The 21,036-nt window shown below is 41.2% G+C and overlaps 1 protein-coding gene across 2 annotated transcripts in view; it reads right to left on the minus strand.

Annotated features, from left to right (window-relative positions):
- The window catches only part of LPCAT2 (lysophosphatidylcholine acyltransferase 2), a 48,879-nt gene that overhangs the window by 20,744 nt on the left and 7,099 nt on the right, over nt 1-21,036 (minus strand). Inside the window, exons 2-7 of one of the 2 annotated variants that reach the window (XM_039503582.1) lie at nt 18,714-18,853; nt 17,412-17,629; nt 15,656-15,768; nt 12,322-12,382; nt 10,799-10,857; nt 2,318-2,352 (exon numbers count right to left, since the gene is read on the minus strand). In XM_039503582.1, the coding sequence (XP_039359516.1) occupies nt 2,318-2,352; nt 10,799-10,857; nt 12,322-12,382; nt 15,656-15,768; nt 17,412-17,629; nt 18,714-18,853 (626 nt within the window). Of the gene's footprint in view, nt 1-2,317; nt 2,353-10,798; nt 10,858-12,321; nt 12,383-15,655; nt 15,769-17,411; nt 17,630-18,688; nt 18,854-21,036 lie in introns of both variants that reach the window. The other variant, XM_039503584.1, reaches the window with a different exon arrangement.

The raw sequence follows: 21,036 nt of genomic DNA on the forward strand, positions 1-21,036 counted from the left end.
AAATTTCATTCAAGGGCCTACAGAGTCTAAATCACTCCTTCGCCTCTGCTCTCATATCCTGATACTCTTCCCCGTTCACCCCCACCCCTGCTTTTCCCCAGTCTTCTTCCATTCATCTGCTCCTCTCAAAGTCTGCTTCAGCCCTTCAGCCACGTATCCCCCAGGCTTGATTCACCAGTGCTCATATCTACTCCGGCACATCTTAAGTTCTTAGGTCACATCCTGGTAATCATAAGAGTTTGTGCCAGCAAGAGAAGTGAGAGCAACTAATAGAGGAACCCAGTGGGGGAAGCAGAAGAAAGAGTCTAGCTTACATATAGCTAGACATTCTCCCAGACTCTCTGGTTTACTAACTGGCCCCCGTGGAGGGAGGGTTTTTTATGCTATTATCAGTCTAAAGAGGTTTCCTTTCTAGTTTAAAAACTGATGTCATATTTGAGTAAGGAGTGCAGCTTTAAACAGTTTCAGTTATTCAGGTATTAAATCTAGGTTTTCAGTTTTACTTCTGTGCTTACACCCACCTATGCCATTTCACATTGTCCTTTTACACAAGAAAGTGTAATATCCGATTAAAACAATGAGGAGTCCGGTGGCACCTTAAAGACTAAGATTTCTTTGGGTATAAGCTTTCGTGGGTAAAAACCCCACTTCTTCAGATGCATGGAGTGAATATATATATATTCACACACACACACACTATATACTGAAGAGTGTGTGTGTGTGTGTGTATATATATACACACACACACACACACACACACACTTCAGTATATATATATATATATATATATATATATATATATATATATATATATATATATATATATATATATATATATTATAGTAGTAATGCATAAAAATTCCAATGTAATAGAGATGTAATCTATATAGCAAAATGATACACAATGTTTCTACTGAGGTTTTATAAATAAATACATGGCGTCAAATATTTAAGCTTTAATATGCTGCTGAATGAGCACAATTTGGAATCACTTATTAGAAAGCCACCTTCATTAAGCTATTGCCCTTTGTTGGTCTCTGAGGGTCTCCCTTGAAGAGTTTTCACTGACTATTAGTATCTGAAATGGAAAATCTCTCTTCATTGGAATCTCCTAAGCAAAGACACTCGTTTCATTGTGCAAGATGAAAAGTATTAAAAGAGTCTGTATATAGAAAGACTGTCTCTCTGTATCTGATGAAGGAGATGTTTGCTATGTCCTGGCCTCTTTCTATCTACTGTATCTTGGGGTTAAACTTCAAGTCAGATAGAGAAACGAGTATGCTGGAAGTTAAAATGACACTAAAGAAAGATAAGAATCAAGTAAATTGCTGATGCCTGTGATTTTTCAGTAGTGACAGTCCAAAAGAAAAAGGAAACAAAAATGTTAAGAATTTCACTGCCACGTCTGCTTCATTGTAACGTGAAAAAGGCAAAAGCCAGGAGAAGACTAACCAAATCAACTTTTGACAATATGCACAGTTATTTAACTGCAATATTTGCCTCTTCTATAACAGTTGTTATTCTGGTGTTACTAGCAACCAGAAAATCCAGAACTGAACTTTCTTACTTCTGTGGGAACCATCCTGATCTAGCTACAATGAAAAGGTCCGCAAGCAGTCAAGCCTTAGAATATTCCTTGGACACTTTACTGCAGGGGCAGAAGCTTTGCTTTTATAAAATTTAATGCTAGAATAACTGGAAAGACTATTTGGGAATGTTACGAAGGCAATGCACCTGCAGCTGCACATACAATAGGGCTCGGTTTTCTTCCACTTTCACCCTTTGCACTTTGCAGCTTAAAACTCTCGACTTCACTGGAGTTACTCCGAATTGATACCAGTATAAGCAAGGGGATCCTCAGGGTGATATAACTGGGAAATGACAAATCCTTATAGGACAGAAAAATAGAACAAGTACAAAATTTGCTGCCATAATACCACCTAGCTCTTACATAGTGCTTTTTAATCAGTGGATCTCAAAGCTCTTTACAAAGGAAGTTAGTATCATTATCCCCTTTTTAATAGATGGGGAGACTGAGGCACAGAGATGATGTTATTTGCCCAAGGCCATCCAGCAAACCAGTGTCAGGGTCAGGAACAGACCCAGGTGTCTTGAATACCAGTTTAGTGCTCTATCTACGAAGAGATTAAACACTGGAGCATGTCACATAATGTCAGTCTGACCCCCAAATACATTCCATCAGAAGACCAAGAAATGCGTTCCTCTGGACTTAACAGGGCTGGTTTGGTCATTCCCAGTCTATTTATTAATGGGAGAAGTTCCTGTATGTTGTTTTTAATAGGGTTAGAAAACTTACAATGAATAGCCTTGCCATGTCCAGGTCACCGTATCCTAAAGAAAAACAGAAATGTAAGACAAGTCAAACCAGAGGGGAGACCAGACAGGAGACAACAGAAAATTATAAGCATACAATTGGGTGAAGCAGAGGATGTTTTACTGTCCTATAAAAAATGTTAATGTGACTGGAATCCATAGCCTTATAAATATTTTCACCAGCAGCTGCATTGCCATAGTATGAAAAATGAAACCGAGAAAAGATCAAACCCATGGATTAGTTTGCCCATGCAGTTTTGTACTGACTGATGTTTTACATCACCTAGATTCTTACTGAGCTCCCATTAAAAGACTTCACTGGGAGTTGACACTAGCCCTAGAAAAAGGCACTAATTATAATCTACTCCTTGTCCTCCAGGAAGAACAGCTTTACACAGTGGTCTGGTAGTTATGCTTGAGATCGCAGCACTAGCTGTGCCACAACATTGTTCTACGGTATACATGGTCTTACTTATTTCCTTCTTTAAAAAGTGATGCCTTCCATTTATGCAAAACCAATCCTTTTTTACTGCTTCACTCCAGTGTTTTAAAGTTAACCTACAAAGGATACCAAAAGGGGGGAGGGACGGAGTAGAGGGGCTCGTGCTAATTTAGGGCCTGAAAGGATGGGTTGGTTTGGTTGGTTTAATTAAGAAACAAATTCTGCTTGTTTTTCCATCATAGAAATGTGAAGTCTGATCTTCTGTGATTTTGTTGGAGGACCAGTGGGAGGCACTAAGCTATTATCTCCCTGAAGGAAGGGACACAAATGTGGAATCTTCAACAAATGTTTCATTTATTCAAAAATATTAATCACTGAGGTCAAACAGTTGTTATTTTAACAGTCTGACGAAGATTATCTTCTCCCACTTAACAGTGCTACTTTTACTCCTTTAGCACGTGTGATCTCATCATTTACACGAGGCTCTCCAGTCATCAAAGAGTCTTCCAGCCTAGACTGGAAGTTGAAGCTAGACAAATTCAGACTGAACATAAGGTGTAAATTTTTGACAGGGCGGGTAATTAACCATCAGAACAATTTACCAAGGGTTGTGGTGGACTTTCCATCACTGACATTTTTTAAATCAAGATTGGATGTTTTCTAAAACATCTACTCTAGGAATTATTTGGGGGAAGTTCTATGGCCTGTGTTATATAGGAGATCACACTAGATAATCAGTATAGTCCCTTCTGGCCTTGGAATCTATGAATCTAGATAGCATCTGAATTTCTAGTGTAGAAACATACAGAAAATTTAAAAACAAACAACCCCCCCACTCCCAAAGTATCTTTCAGGCCTTCTTTACACAGCACAAAGAAGCTAAATGAAGGCACAAGCCTATATTTTTTCCTTTTCCCAATCATCTTGTATAGAATCACACCGAGGGTAATCACAGCTTAGTTGAAATGATTTGTTTAAATTGTTGTTGCAGGCTGTTCTTATTTTCCTACCATCACATCTGTACTGAGCATGATTAGAAAGAAAAGGAGCCCTAAACAGAAACAAAATGTGGTGCACATTTACCCTAGTTCTTATAAACAGAAGATGACTATTCTGTAGATTAAAATTTACCAAAACCATGCCCTGAAGTGTCCCTAGCCTCTGTTTGCCAGAAGCTGGGAATGGGTGACAGGGGATGGATCCCTTGATGATTATCTGTTCTATTCATTCCCTCTGAAGCACCTGGCACTGGCCACTGTTGGAAGACAGGACACTGGGCTATATGGACCCATTGGTCTGACCCAGTATGACCATTCTTCTGTACCTCTGTAAACCCAAAAAAGGCCAATGTACCTATAGTATTTCACTTTTTAACTCTGTAAAGCTGCTTAATACATTTTCAAACTTCCCATATAAGGACACAGATTTACCCTATTAATATTTTATGGACAAGATTGCCAATTTATACCTTATTCTCAACACCCTGGATTTACTGACCACCTCATTAAACTGCTTTTTATACTTTTAGCTTCCTCCTCCAACTTCCGTACAATCACTGTTGTCTTCAAGGTCATTTCCTCTTTATAAATGATCTGGTGGGGTTTTTTTAAGGGAGGGATAGCTCAGTGGTTTGAGCATTGGCCTGCTAAACCCAGGGTTTTGAGTTCAATCCTTGAGGGGGCCATTTAGGGATCTGGGGCAAAATAAATTATAATAATAATAATAATAATAAAAGGGACAGTACTTGGTCCTGCTAATGAAGACAGGGGACTAGACTCAATGAGCTTTCAAGGTCCCTTCCAGTTCTATGAGATAAGTATATCTCCATATATTATATTATTAAGTTTTAAAACTCTGTCTAGTATTAATCTTTTGATTAGTTACTTCCATTCATAGATGTCAAAGTGCTTTACAAAAGAGTGTAAACATCATTATCCCCATGTTACAGGTGGGCAGGCTACGGCAAGGCAAGATGTAGTTACATTCACCATACCAGTGGCAAAGGCAGGAACAGAATCCAGGTCTCTGACTTGCTGGCCATACCCCAACCACTCCTAGCCCATGCTGCCTCCCTTTATGGACATTAGCACTGTTCTAACTCCAGCTGTCCATACAGCTGTCTCAAATTCTTTAGGAGAAATACCAGTTAATACAATTCTAGTCTGACACTAGTCACCCGTCAAGAACCAAGGCAGGTCTCTTTTACCTGGCAGAGGCTTGAAAAGGTTTGCTACAGAAAACAGGGAAGCTGCAGCAACTCCTCCCCCCCTCCCATACCCTCCTCACTGCCTGCCCCCTCCTGCCTATTGCCCTTCGAATAATCAAGCTCAGCCCAGGATGTGAAAAGTCAGGCTGGGTTCTTTTTGCCTCTTCCACCATCATCAATAAATAAAGATTCTACAACTGGAATGCAGCTGAGTTCCACCAGTGCTGCATGAAGACGACTAGACCTGCTCGGTCTCTTACAGCTGTATTGGCTCCACAGGAATAGAAAGGTGTTTGTTGCCGAAGCTCACTGTATCTATATTGTTCTAGTATTAAGCAAGGGACTAATAAAACTGTCACACAAGTAAACAGTCAAAGGGAGCATTTATATCATAGATGGAGGCAACATTTTTATATCACTTGATCAAAGCCACTCATGTACTTTAAAGCATTCTCCAGTAAAATAGCCGCAACCATCACCTTATGGTATCACAGAGTTTCATGTATTTGAAATAAGACTTTGTCTACCTCTGTATGCCAGAGAAGTTATTATAGAAAATACGCTTGTAAGAAGGTACAAACTGATTCAAAATAACAAGGTCTGACTATATGTTCAATTGGGTTATGGCATTTTTGCCTGTTTTTCCCTTTTGAAACTGTTTGCTGAACCTTGTTGTGATAAAATACTGGAATCTTAACAGAAGAGGGGAACACCAGCAGAATTTTTTATGTACTTTGGGGAAATCTGAGATTCAAGAGGTAGACGCCCTGGCTTGGCAGGAAATTTCCAACTTCTGCTATAATCAAACTACTTTTGCTTAGTGTTTTACTTCAGCTACATCTAAAACTAAATAGCCCCAACTAGCAGGGTTTTCACAGCCAGAGTAGCAGCAGTCCAGTTTTGATGCTAAAAAGACCTGGCTTCTTACATTAGCTCTCAAATGCTACATAAGTGATTCCCATTCCTGGGTCTCTGAAGGAGGATTCTGCTTTGAAACACTGTGGGAATGAATTGGGTACCTGATCAATTGTGTATGGAACAATATGACTAGAGGAATCAAGGAACACAAGCATATTTGGACAGACTTGTGAACAGATATGGCAATTTCCTGCAATATCCTGGAGAAACATGATAGGATGAAGTTACACCTTACCGAGTCAAGTTTAAGAATGAGTATTTCATTGTATTACAAATGCAAACACTGATGTAGTATTGTGGGATTGTATGTAATGTCTCTCGGGGGGAGAAAGGATTCATGTAAAGCATGGAAAATATTAGGGACTTTAAAGAACTATTTGAAACAATTTGAACTTTTAAAGTAAGTGAGTTTTCAGGAAATCTCTAGGGGGAAGTATACATGCAAATGTGCCCCCTTCAGTTATGCAAGAAATCAGCCTTTTGAAGCTTCGCCCTGAGGAGGACACCCATGGTCTACAAATTACCTATTCCCAGATCAAAGACCCAAACTGCACACAGCAATGATTTACAGATTCATGGGGAGCTTGTTTTGAGCTGACACCGGCTATGAACTTATGACCACAGCAAACCCTTTGGTGGGGTCTGAAAGACTGTTTACCTGCCAGAGCCCTTGCTGGAGCTGAGGTGATTGCTGGTAGGGGTATTGGCATGGGTGTAGGTTCTTTTATTGTTTTCAAGATACTTTCTCTGTAATACTTTCACCTTAAAGGTGCTTGCTCTGGAAGAGCTGGGTGGTAACTTAACTGTGGGCAATTATGCTGCTTATAGCCTCTGAGGATGGAAGGCAGTGCAGGCCTGCTGAGGCAATCTGCCTTGCTGGGGAATACACAGTGTAGGCAGGGATCTGTGCAGCCTGGAAATACCCAGGACAGGAATGAGAGAGATGCGTGTCTCTGCCCAAGAAATGATGGTTGTGGAGCTGGAACCCTGAGAATGGGTGCTCTTGCTGGACCATGAAGAGGGAATACAGATGCAGGTGCCTTGAACTGTGACAAGCCTCACTAAATAGGTAAAGAAAATATAACTTAATATGTCCCAGCTATCAACCCACTCAAAGTTGGTCCAACCCACTGAGCTGTATTTATAGATGTCTCACACAAAAGCTACTGCAAAGAACGTTTGGATACTCTGCATGCTACCACAACTGACCAAGATTCTGATGCCTACTGCAATCTACACAGCCTTAAATTCAGAACTAAAACCATGCATTGCATATGCTGCGTTATCAAAACTACTGCAAGGATAAGCAGATTTTCAAGATTACTTCTGCTTATCATGAAAACTGATAAAAATGTGTGACAAGACAAAAAAATTCATATGAATAATCAACCATAGTTTTTCTTCATTACTATACCTTTCAACGCCTATTTTATCAACCTTTTTTCCAGAGACAGATTCTAGACAAACAAAGATGTACTAGACAGGTTTTAAACTCTTTAATTATGATGATGATTTGTACTGTGGGCCCCGAATAGTAGCTCAGCAGCCAGCTGTGCAAGGTGCTGTACAAATACAAGGGAGAAAAAAGATAAACCCTACCCCGAGGAGCTTACAAGCTAAGTAATAACTTATTGCTAACTTGTGAAAGCAAAAAACTTGCCAGCTGCTTTATACTATGTTATTTCACTCTTTACATTCATCTAAGTATCCCCTCTATTAAGTGCAGGAACTTATAGAAGACACTGCTAATAATGAGTTGACATTATCCAAGAGAAAGTTACCAGGTTTTTAAGAAAGACTTTTATGTGATGTCTTTTTTTTAAACTGTCAAATTCCACAACAGAAACGTTGGCACGCTACTTGTGTGATACTTTCTCTAGTGGGGAAAACAATTTCTGTAATCTTCCCTGTGCGCTGTAACTTCTGTCGCCCACCTGGAATTTCTGCCCCTTCCTGCTGCAACATTTAATTGTGCGCCCTTCCTTTCCTCCAAACAAAGTTACCAAAAATGATTTTCCAATCTTATTATTCTTAATAATAAATAATAATAATAAAATATTGTGAACTGAGCCTTTTCCCCTGAACTTAATTTGAACCTACACACTATGTTGCAATGGGCATGTAATGAAACGTTTGCAACTTCCCTGTGGAAGTCAGCTGACGGACACCATTCTAAATCCTGTTGCAGTAGTAAAATTACATTCATGTCTAGCATTGTAATCATATGCTTCACTATTTAATTGCCTGGGAAGGAGGATTAGAAAAAGAACATGCAGGGAAGATAGTTCACCTCTTTGCCAATGCACGTGTGGTTCCCATTGTGGTACACGGGAGAAACAGCATCAGAGGAGAGTACTAACATCTAAGGACAAGTCTACGCTGTAGCGCTAAACTGGCACAGCTACACCGCTGTAGCGTGTCTGGTGAAGATGCGCTATGCCGACAGAAGAGCGCTCTCACCTCAGCATAATTACTCCACCTCGGCAGGAGAACGTCTCCCACCGACATAGTGCCAGCATATATAGCGCAAAACTTGTCACCTCGGGGAGGGGCTTTTTCACGCCCCTGAGCGACGCAAGTTAGATCGACTTAAGCGGTAGTGTAGACCTGCCCTAAAAGACACAGGACACAAGTGATCCCACTCCCCGGCCCCCACCTCAAAATGTTTGATGCTTCTGGTGGTGGTGGTGGGGGGGGGAGGGGAGATGCACAGGCAGCAGGAAAACAACAATAAAGTACTAGTCTACACCATTGAAAGTTAGGTCTATTGCAGCAGTCATAAAGTAAGCCTCAGGGAAGAAGAGCGCATCACCCACACCACAAATACAAGCACATCGATGGCAGCTTAATTAATTATAATAAAGAGCGTTAAATGTCTGCCTTGGGGTCTTTTGAGTTTACTCAGGGAGAAGAATTGCTCTAACAGCTACAAAAACTTGGAAAGATCAAGTGGTGGAGAGTAGAAGTAAAACTGAATCAGAAGTCCCCAAATTCTCATATGCTAAATGCTTGCAGCTGCCTGCTTGCAAGGAATGAAAGTTACCTTAATTTTCAATTAGTTGTGAGAGGTGATGAGAAAAATTTATTTCATTATATGTTTATTGAAGACTGGGGTGATATCCTGGTCCCGCTAAAGTCCATGGCAAAACTTTCATTGATTTTCATAGGGCCAGGATTTTACCTAAGTCCAGTATAGGCCCACTGAAGTCAACGGGAACCTTTCCAGCGATTTCAGTAAGCTTTGGATCAGGATCTAATTGTATGCAGGAGGCCAAGACTTCAGTCAGCTGACTTCCAATCTGATGTAAAACATTTAGCTTTGTAAATATTAAAGGATTTTGTTCTTCCTTCAGTACTCACTCCTGTTGACTTTTGCCACTTTGCCATTGGGGTCTGATGCACTGCACTGGTGGCATTCTTTTCTATGGGACAATTTGGGGGGGGGGGGAAACGAAAGGGTGGGTTTTTTTTTTTTTTATTAAAACACAGACATAGGAGTGAAGAGACCAGAATTCTATTCCCAGCTCTGCTACTCACCCCCTCTGGGACCTTGGACAAATTGTCTCAGTTTCTTCATCTGTAAACTAGGGGTAACATTTACCCTACCTTCCTCACACATGTGTTGTGAAGGGAAATTCATTAATATATGTACGTTACTTGAGGTTCTTGGATGCAGTGCAAACTATTATTCTTGTGTACATGTGAAAGCAGCAGCAGTGAGTTTTGCAGAGGAAGAAGTTGTTAATGGGAATTACATACATGCATCGGGGGTTAAAAATATTCCTCAAGTTTATCTGCCATGTAAGTATTTCAGCAGGATGGAACCAGATGTGAAATCAAGGACAATTCTTAAAATTACATGCACTCCTAATAAAAAAAAAGTGTTGCTGAGAGGCAGTGCACTATCTTATTAAACTATTTCAAAGGTTGTTTCTCATTAATGGATCACATTTGTTTTCTTAAGGGCCCCACAACGTTACTGTGAAAGATATATAACCAGAAGCTGGCATGCAGCTTTACAGAACACCAATAAAACATGGTTTCTGTCTCAAAGCTAATCAAGTTATGACATATTACAATTAATTTAACTAGTGTGAAACAACAAAAAGGAAAGCAGAGTTTATTATTCTAAATAATTTAATTATGCCGGAGGCATAACATAACTACACTGGAAGACATACGCATTTCTTATGGTAAATTTATTTGTATTTGATTTCCAATTGCATATATACTAGAATATGGAAAGTGTATTAAAGACAACTGGGTAGTTGTTTTCAATTTTTTACATGACATTACAAAACCAAATACTAATACTGAAGCACTAAACAGGACATTTCCAAAGCACACGCTACACAGGTTGCTTCAATATTAGGGAGAATGCAATAACCTCATTTGGATTAGGAAAACTTATGTAGAAGTATGACAAGCCAAGACAAAGCACTCCCCAAACAGTAAGAGCAGACTTAGTTTGAGGGAATTGCTTCCATGTTGCTTGCAGTTAATCAAAGGGAACCCGTTGTACATTACTATTACAAATTTGCTTTTCACCTAGTAAACAAAATATAGCAAAAGTGCTCTTAAAATAACATTTAATTTCTTAAGCACTTTCTACTGTATTAACCTTTCTTCCACCGCAATCCTAGGATAGCCTCTCCCAGTCTGGCCACAACAAGAAGCAAGAGGAAAGATGCAGTGGAGCCAGCTACGCTAGCTTTGCATCACTGGAGGATTCCCCTGTGTCGGGGGAATGCTCAGCCAACCCTTTAAGGCAAAGCAGCTGGGCCCTCTAGGAATGCATTTAAACTTGACCATGGACTGCCTAGTACCTGGGTGTCTTTTAAGAAGAATGTTTTGATTTCTAGCTTTCTACGTTGCAAAAAGAAGAATGTTCTACTTACCAGTTTGTTTGGATATCGGAGCAGCACCGGTTGCACTGGAACTCCTGGAATAAAGGCTCCTGTAACCACAAATCACTTTTTAATATACAAACATACCACTTAAGAATTTTAAGTGATTAAGACAAAGGAGGACTGGAGGACAAATAAAACGTAAAAGGGAAATAAAAAAAAAAGTTATCCCTTGACAGCTATTTTTTAAAAGCATGACTAGTGATTCCAGATAAAGGAGACCCTCCCTTCTACCTGGCTGAACTCCAGAGCAGAGTTTTAGGTCAGAGAAAAGTGATTCCCTTGGATCTGAGGATTATTTTAAACTAATTTTCTCCCATCTGAATGAATCAGTTCTCAAGGGACGTATCCAGTCTTGTTGCAGTCGTGTTGGTCCCAGGACATTAGAGAGACAAGGTGGGTGAGGTAGTGAAAGATATTACCTCACCCACCCTGTCTCTCCAGTCACCAAGGAAATAATATTGGCTACATGTTCACATGACCATTGGGGAGAATGACAGCCAAGATAGTCAGGTAATGCTTATGGTCCTTATTTAGTCACATAGGTGCCTATATGAGCATTTTGTGACTTTGGAATAGGGGGCTACTTTTTCAACAACGTAACGTGGGAAACCATCATAGCTTTGGTGAGCAAGCAGCAGCAGAGACCACTTTCTGCTAGACAGTGCCATTACAGAACAGCTATTCTGTGCAGCCAATAATCTGCTCTGCTAATCTTGCTAAACACGAATCAGAGTAGATTTCATAAATCAGCTGCAGGACAAAGAATGTTCCTATTTTTTTCATTAGTACCTGAACAAATATACACGGAAGCACTGAGATTACTCCAGTTAGTTGCTCAGCTCTAAGTTTTAAAAATTACAAAACTACCAAAATAAATGCAATTATTAATAATCCTGCAGGAACCAATAAAATTCAGAGTTGTTTATGCATTTGTAGCATTAATAAGTATATTAAATATTAGGGATTAACTAAATAAAAACAAATGCATCTCAAATTACAGGAACATTGTCAGGTCCAATCTCTCAAAAGCAGGTTTTGTGAAAATGGGTTTCCATTGTTTATTTTTAATTTCAATGAAGATGCTTTATATAAAACTAATAGACATTCCTGTAAAGGATTTGCCACTCAACTACTGAACCATCGCTATAAAGCATGAAAAGACATAGTAAAATTGTCTAGAAACTGCCCAGAAACTACATGCAACTAACTAATCTATTATCATTTTACAAGCTGCCACAAATTGAAAAAGTAAACTCATAACAAATGGTATAAAGTAGCAGAGGTTTTAAAAACTACTGCAGTTTTAATACTCTAAGGTGTTACTAGTAACAAAGGTGAAGAAAAGTGGTTTTTTAGAAGTGCTTGACTTGACAGTACCCTTACAGACTGTAAATGAACAAAAGAAACCCACTGGACCAAATTAATATTTTTACAAACTGACTGAAGTGATTTTGCAAATCATGCCAGTCCATGATTTTCTAACAAAATACATGCAACACAATATCTCTGACCTTGTTTAAAGGTGATCAGACAAGATCGATTTGTACAGGTGCCTTCTGGGAAAATCAGTACCTTGGATTAAAAAAAAAAGTATATTTATTTATATACATATACTTTATACTTTTGCCTTAACAACTTATACATGCCTGAAGGTGTGACGACTTAGTCAAGTTCTCTGAACTGTCGATGAGCCCTGATACTGCATCACAAGTTTATCACTTTGTCAGCAAGGAAATGAAAGAACTAGGGAAGGACGCCTGTGATTGACAGCGACTTTATTCATCTGGATTTGAAAACAAATACTTTGTAAGAGAGGGAACTTCGGGGAAGGATTCTGTCAAGTCTGAAGTAGAGCACAAAAGGCCTCCAGTGTTTCTGTTGCAGTATCTAGTGTTGGAAATAATAAGTGATTGTTTCTTTCTCTGCCAGGAGCTCCTTACAGATCTGTAAGCTGTATGAACACTGAGTCTGGGTTGACATCAAGTGCATAGGAGGCACGCAAGCACTTACCGCCACAGATGCTATCAACATGAGCTTAGATGCCAACTGTGAGGATATGATCATGGATCAAGGGGGAGCAGCAAAACACAGACTTAGAGGTGGGGGCATTTGTGATGTGATGACTTCTGAAAGCATTACGTACTACTGAATGGCTTCGGTGTCTGGAAGAATCAGACACAATGGATACCCAGGAGGTCTTAGAATCGTCTTCTGAAGCAATTGGATTAGAAGGAGATACAGTATGACACAGTGCAGCCAACCCTTCAAGGAACATAGAGCACACCAGCAGCTTTGTCTTTTCGGGGCACTATAGCAACACCTATTGGAATTCTGAATTCGCTGGGCAAGAACATGTGACTCCTGAACAGTGTCACTGTAGCAAAAATTATAAAGAGATGTTCCTACTTCACAAGGCATGGCTGGGGGAAAAGAAGGTATGCCCAAGGCATCCCTGTGCTCCAGTGATATTCTGCTTGGGGCCACAGGCATGTAGGTGTAAGTTAGAGCAACCCTGAGGCTGCTCTAATTTATAACAGAGGGGTAGCTCCAAGGATAGAGGAAGCACAAAGGTGGTACACACATGACCATTCCTGTACCAACCATAGTACAACCAGAACAAAAATTGCTACCTAGGTACCTGGGCACGAAAACTGATACTTAAAGGACATGGGGCTGGTGCCCAGAGAGAGAGGAATTTTCATATTCCTACCTCCAGAATCAAGTAGACAAATGCAGCCAGTTCTCTCTAGACCAAACCACTCTTTGAGAACCTAAAAGAAACACGCGATGGGATCAGCAACATGTGCTCTTGGCTAGCACATGCCACCTACCTCAGCAGACATGCTGAGAACAGACAAAGCACCCTAACCAGATCATGCCTCCTTTGTGCTGAGGAGTACAGAAGAAGCAATTGTTGCTAACAGGAGTGTTCTTCTGTTGATGTGCACGGTTCTAAGGGAAGGGGCCCCTGGATCCCTCTGCTTTCTCCTCCACTGCACCCGTGTTACAGGGGCAGCATTTGGCCCTAGATATTTTAGAATACGTTGTGAAAATATGTTTACGGTCAGGTTCCTCCAAAAAAAAGAGGAAGGATAACACACTGGACTGGGAGTCAGAAAGCACGGGCTACATTCCCAGCTTGGCCGCTGACTCACTCCACAACCTCAGATTGCTCACTTAGCTATGCCTCAGCTTCCTCATTGGTAAACTGGGAATCCACAAGTCTACTCTACTTTATGCCACAAGCCTAAACAACTCCCCAACACCTCTGGGGATTGGGATAGCGCAAAACTGTCGTAAAGCCACCTTTGTGTCTGCCCCGTCTTCAGCAAAGCTCTGGTGCACCTGGTCTATATTCCATCCAACCCTCACTTCCGCCAGGAAAATGAACTGCACTGGCTCAATCACACCTCCATTTCTAAGCACAGCATTACTCAAAAGCTTTCCTAGATGTGACCTAGGTGTCTGATTAAAATACCTGCGTGGCAGAGTTTCAGACCTGTGGCAAATGGAAAAAACAACAAAGGTGGCTGTCAGAATGCATAGGGCAAATTTGAACATGCACTTGTGAGTCAAATTAAAGAAGCCTAAATCCTAACTAAAGAACTTGGAGCAAGCTGCTTGTGGAATGAAAATGATGCATGGTACATTTAAGTAATTCCATCCCAGGGAGAAAATGACAAGTATTTTGGTTTTTGTTTCCTGGAAATGGGGCTCTATGGCTGCTCTCTGTCCCGACTGCCCCCTTATCATTAGGGCTCTGCATTCCGGTTCAACAGAAACACAAATATCTTGCTATTGCCATCTCTGACTTTTCAAAAGCTTTTTATTGTTGCTTCAGGAAGCCAGTTATGGAACAAAAACAAGCCAGTTTCCTCATGATGTTTCAATCATCCAGGAAGGGACCTGCTCTGAGAAAAACTGATCTCATGATATTTCAGCCACTGAACTCGTTCTCTCAGTCACTGAAAACAAAAACAAAGACAGACACACGCACGAGATCAGGTGCAGATTTCTACCTTGGATGCCCCTCTGCCTTTAAGAGCTCCACACACAGTAGAAGAGGTGCCATTCCAATGCGTGGGATAGGACAGGTGCAGGATTTGGTCAGATTGTCATGGGGAGTTCAGTTGTGTGGGGCTCTGTGGGCACTGTCAGTCAGGGGGTTTTATGACAGGGCAGCAGCGGGCTGAGGTCAGGACTAGAGGATCAGCTTCTACAGGGATCCTTTAGGCTTTGCTCTTCCAAAAAGAACGGGGTGTGCGAAGGGTCCAGGTCCCATCCCAGCCCTTGGCCTGGCACAGTAACTGTAGAGCTGCTCCCCACAACACTACTCTCTCCACAGAGGTCCCCAGCATCCAGCTACTCCGGCTGAGAAGATGATGTAGTCCTAGAAGCAGAGAAACAGCGTGGTGCTGAAAAGTTACCACAAGTGAATAGGCGTGAGGAGCTGATATCCATTACTCTCATGCTGAACTCCAACGCAGATGGTAAAGTGGCTTCCAAAATACAGGTGACGCTAAATGCCTACTAAGTTTCAAGCGACCTGGTCAACAGGCTCAAGGCCCCAATCTTCGGGCGGGGGAAGCATCCCTGTAAGTGTTTTGACACATTTTTTTACAAGTTAATACATTTGGGTTCTGAATTGATTCCTCAGTCACTCAAGAGTAATTATGCTGGAATCGCCTTTCCTTTTTTAAAAGCCTTTTATAAACCCCAAAGGGCTGATGTCGTCTCCTTTGGTTTCAAAGTTACAGCTACAGGCCAGCGTCCCACTGAATGGGATGTTTGAGCCTTAAGTTTCACAATTTAAAAGGAAAGCTGACACTTTACAGCCTATTTTACCTGTGGCCACTGGCCTCCTGATGTTGCTCGTTTAGTTATCTCATTGATTGTATTCCTTCGAGAATCTGGGTCTAGACGTGATACCAGTACAGGCTGGAGAGATCTGAGAATTGCTGTGAAAGAGAGATTCAAGTTATCATTATGATTCATGGCACACGAGTTATCTAGAAGATCCAACTGAAATCAAGCGCCACTGTCCTAGGGATTGAATAAGCTCATAGTAAAAAACAGACCCTGCCTTGATCAGCTTCCAGTCTAACTAGAAAAGACAGGCCAAGAATGGGAAAAACAAGATATTACTGCCCCTCATACAGAGAAATTATGTGATTTGCCCCCAAGTTTATACAATCTGTGGCAGAGTCAGAAACTGAATGCAGATCTCCTAAGTCCCAGTCCTGCCTTGACCACGAGACCATCTTCCCTGCCCTGTGCTCCCAAAACTACATAGCAAATATCAGTCAGTCTTTCATGCTAGTCTAGTGTTTTTAGGTTACTTTTCCTAGTTGCCTACTAGGAGTTTGGCTTGGAGTTATGGTGCTTATGAAGAATGTTGTAAACTTCAGGCTGGCCACCATACAAAATAAAGGGCGTGAGATTAGTAAAAGGGCTACAGCATGTATATGGCCTCAGTAAGAATAAAAGTGTGGGTCTTCTTTTTTCTTGGGTTGATTGGGGGGAGGAGGAGAGATCAGACAATGGGAAAATCAAGCATATAGTCTATTCTAATCTACGGAATGGTTTCCTTTTTGCATAACTACTTCTTCACAGATCAGTGACACACACAAAGGACAAATGCTTAGTGAATTCAAACACAGAAAGCAGTGTCAAGAATATGCCATTTTCTGAATTTCCTTGATATGGGTCTGTTCTGCATTTTCTTTACATAACTCCCCACCCCCAAGACCCTGAGTAATTTGTATGTTTATTTGCAAAGTCAGCACTTTGGGGGCTTGATAAATCCATTCCATCCATCCAAGTCAAGTAGAGAAGCCTTTGCACAACTTTCCCATTCCTGGAAATGAATGACAGATCTGCACAGGGAGTGTCAATTCCACTGCCTCCTTCAAGTCTCCTCTGAGCGGAAACATGCAGAGAGCTGCTGTGGAGCTAGTCACTGTCACAGGCCAGGGGAGTATCTAAGCCTTCAGTGTGGGCTCACTAAATCCAGTTCTGCGACAAGAAGGTCTGCCTGTGGCAAAAGTCACCCCAAAGTCACGTGAAACATGTTCCTTTGGTTTCTTTGTGTTACTCCTGAAGCCCCTTTGTCTTCCTGCCTCCTTCCCCCCCCAAGAGTCTGAAATTTCTGGGGAGCTCCCAACCTTTCCCCATTCCATCCAGGTTGCCCAAAGCCAAACACTGTCAACAGGAGAATCTTCTGGCTAATGATTTCCAGGATGATTGTCAAGGATCACTTGAGTCATGTACACAAAGGAAGACAATGGAGACAGAAATTATGGCAGGACAGTGTTAGGGAGGGCAAGACAGTGGAAATATAGATCAGCTTTTCAAAGATATTTAGGCACCTAAAGATTCAGATGGGTGCATGGTGAGATTTTCAGAAGTGCCTAAGCAAGTTAGGAGCCTCTCCCTCACTGAGATCTGAAAATCCCACTAGGTGCCTAGCTGCATTTGTAAGTGCCTAAATGTCTTTGAAAATCTGGCCCTCGGTCACTTTTAAAAATAGGACTTTGGCTCCTACGTCACAATTGTGCTTTGGAAAATTTTACCCCTTATCTGTAACTTTATCAATACTTACTGCCAAATACTGGGGCCGACAGGTTCTCTAACCTGGATACGATCGACGGCAATCCAGCTAAGATACAAACAATTCCATCAAAGAAGCTTGAGTGAGGAGCTACAACAAGGATTGGGGCTTCCAAGGGACCTGCTACTTTTCCCTTCACTTCAACTTGGAAGCCCATCAAGAAGAACATAACACGACCTAAGCACTGGAGGGCACGCTGGGTCACTCTCCTTTAAAAAGGGAACAAAACAAATAGCATGCGTAAGTAAATCAACTCCATTACGTTCCCCAGCCACCATTTCTTTCCCACTTTGGAATAAAGAGCATGCAAGTTAGGTTTCCATGTCATGCATTATAACTACTGGACTCATGCACCCGCTATATGAGAAATCAGACCCTACTGCCTCTTTTTTATGTTAAAACAAAGGGATTCCACTTTGAATCAAAATTAACCAGTCAAATAGCATCAATCCTATTTTTTCAAATGATCAGTTTTAATAAAGAAACCCTGATTAAGACGGAAAGTGATCATGTTCCTTTACAGGGGAACTTTAACTCTCAGCTACTCTCCAGTTTTGCTATAACCCACTTCCTGTTTTTATTCGCGCCTGGTATCATATGGCTACAGAGAGGGAAGAATCTGGAATGCACCCAAGATATTGAAAGCCCCAAAGCTGAGTGCTCAAAACCCAGAATCCCTGCTTATAACAGATATAGCTGTGAAACAGCCCTTTGATGACATCACACCTAGGAGAAGAGACTTGTGAGCTGTCACAGGTGTTTTTGTTGTCATGCATAATAATATTGAGCAATCTGGGCACAAAAGGTGGCCAAATACGAAGTTTGCCTATTATGTAACATCAAAAATATACAGGGATATATTTTCTTGTTCCCATCATCCTCAGGCAGAATTCCAAAGGTATTTTACTTCCTTTGTTAATGAGTACCCCACTCCAAGGAATATTCCTTTCTGGAACCACCTCTAAGGAAAGGCCTGGCTTGCAAAGTGTCTGCCTTAATATCTAAACTAGCTCCCAAGGTCTCTGCTGCAATGAGCTCAGCAAACTACATAGCCCACCACATAGAAGAAGATTTTCTGATACTTGCATAGGTAGCAGAAACCTTATTTCTGTTTTACAATCACTCAGAGCAAATGCACCAAATGTTGTTGATCCTAAAGCAGACACATTCTCCACAGCATGTATTTGCAATATTTCTTTGATCATGTAAATAATAAGGAAACAATTTATTAAAGTTTGGAGCTTTTAAAATGTATCACTAAAATTTACCTAAAGTTTGACAATTGCTTTTTACCTCTTCCATCCCATGAGCGGCACAGACCCTCTTCCAGGATGGCAGAAAGTCGCAATTGCTGCAAATAGCCATGCTAGCAGCAAAATTAATGCAATGCATATGGCACGAAATGGAAGCAGGATAAGTCCCAACAGGACAGTCTGGGAGGGGAAAAAAAGGAAGAAAATGCATCAACAGAAATCACTTTGACAACTGATTTGCTCTGGTTACATAATGTGGACTTTAAAGTACTTATGTCACTGCTACATGATTAAATACGAAAAGTATTATGTGATTCTAACACAACAGATGTTTATATAAAAGGAGGGGGACGTTATTTTTTCTTTTACAAATGGTGCTTGGGAAAATTCTGTAGGTGGAACTGGAATTTCTGAATCTTTAAGTAAAGGATCTTACAAGACTGACTGGCGCAGGGGGATTGGAAATTTAGCAGGGGCATAGTCGTCTAACCAAGGGATGGCATCTTCAGTGGCATGATGCAGTTCTTCTAGGCCTCTGCTGAACCTAGTCAGCAGACATTCCTCGACAATGTGCGTCATTATCTGTGTCACGCCGCAGCTGCACAAAGGCCCCAGCGATACTGGTTGGCTGCACAGAGACCTTGACCAGTCCAGAACCTGTTCAACAGGGACCACGGACAACGGGGGAGGTCAAAACCAGGCAGATATTTGTATAGGTAGCAGAAACTTTATTTCTGTTTTACGATCACTCAGAGCAAATGCACCAAAATGGAGCACCGGTGGCTGGCAGCGCTACAATTGTACTGCCCAGAGCACTGGATCAGGCCAGGCTCTGCAGCTGCGCTGCCGGGCAAGAGCTCGCAGCCCCGCCGCCCAGAGCGTTGCACCAGCAACGGAGTGAGCGAGCTGAGGCTGCGGGGGAGGGGGACCAGCAGGGGAGGGCCTCCCACACCAGGAGCTCAGGGGCCGGGCAGGAGGGGCCCACGGGCCGGATGTGGCCTGCGGGCTGTAGTTTGTCCACCTCTGTCATAGACACGTCTCAGGAAAATGCAGACTGGCTAATCCAGTTTTTCAGTAAAGATTATAAAACCACAAATCATGCTAATATGAATGCAAATATTTGACAGAGTATTAAACTTTATCATGATGTAACCATATCCTGTTTTATTCTACAATACTGCTGCTGTATATAACAGGATACATGCACAAACCATATTCATCCAAAGGCATGACTGGATGTCATGAAGCCTCTCATGAAGCTTAATGTGTTGTATTTAATTTGAAATCGTGAAATAAATTTGCAATGTTTTTCAAGCAGCTCAAAAACAACAGAAAGTATAAACAGAAGAATTAGTTTTGGGAAATCCCATTTTGAAAGTTATATCTGAAGGATCATTACATCCACAGCCATTTAACAATAAATTTCCAAAACCAGACAGGTACATTGCAGCAAGAAGTGTATCGTACAAAAAACAAGCAAGTTGTGTTAAGTATTTTATTGCCATTTCAGATGATTGGCTCTTATTAGAAACCATGCAAGCGTTGCTGTTTTTTTTTTTAAAACCTGCAACTAAATAGCAGCATTCCTCCCTCAAAGACAGCACTTCTAATCTGATTTTTACAAGTGACTACTTCCTGTTCAATAAAAGCAAGGCCAAACAGCTGAGCTGCCCCATCAGGAAGTAACTTCTGGAAAGCAATTTCTGATCCATACAGCTGAATGATCATTCAGGGGGAGGTTTAGGTTGGATATTAGGAAAAACTTTTTCACTAGGAGGGTGGTGAAGCACTGGAATGGGTTACCTAGGGAGGTGGTGGAATCTCCTTCCTTAGAGGTTTTTAAGGTCAGGCTTGACAAAGCCCTAGCTGGGATGATTTAGTTGGGAATTGGTCCTGCTTTGAGCAGGGGGTTGGACTAGATGACCTTCTGAGGTCCCTTCCAACCCTGATATTCTATGATTCTATGATAAAATATATTCACTGTCTTGATTCTTACGTCTCCCCTTTAAATTAACTACTGTTTGTAATTCACGTTGGAGATTAGAAGCATTTCTAAGTATTATTCATCCTATTCTTCAATATACTCCATTGGCTCCAATGCTCCTTTTGTCTGTCTCTCATCTCTTTCAGCATTCCTTCAACCTTGTCATGACATCCTACGGTTCCAAAAATAATTGGATCATCTCCATACAAAAGTAAATTTGTCCTTATTTATCTTCTAAGTATTAATATTATAAAAACTGAATTTTATCTGCCACTTTGTTGCCCAGTCACCCCCTTTAGTGAGAGCCCTTTGTAACTCTTCACAGTTAGCTTTGAATTTAACTATCTTGAATAATTTTGTAACATCTGCAAATTTTGCC

Source organism: Mauremys reevesii, linkage group 16, assembly GCF_016161935.1.
Source record: "Mauremys reevesii isolate NIE-2019 linkage group 16, ASM1616193v1, whole genome shotgun sequence".
Taxonomy (NCBI): Eukaryota; Metazoa; Chordata; order Testudines; family Geoemydidae; genus Mauremys; species Mauremys reevesii.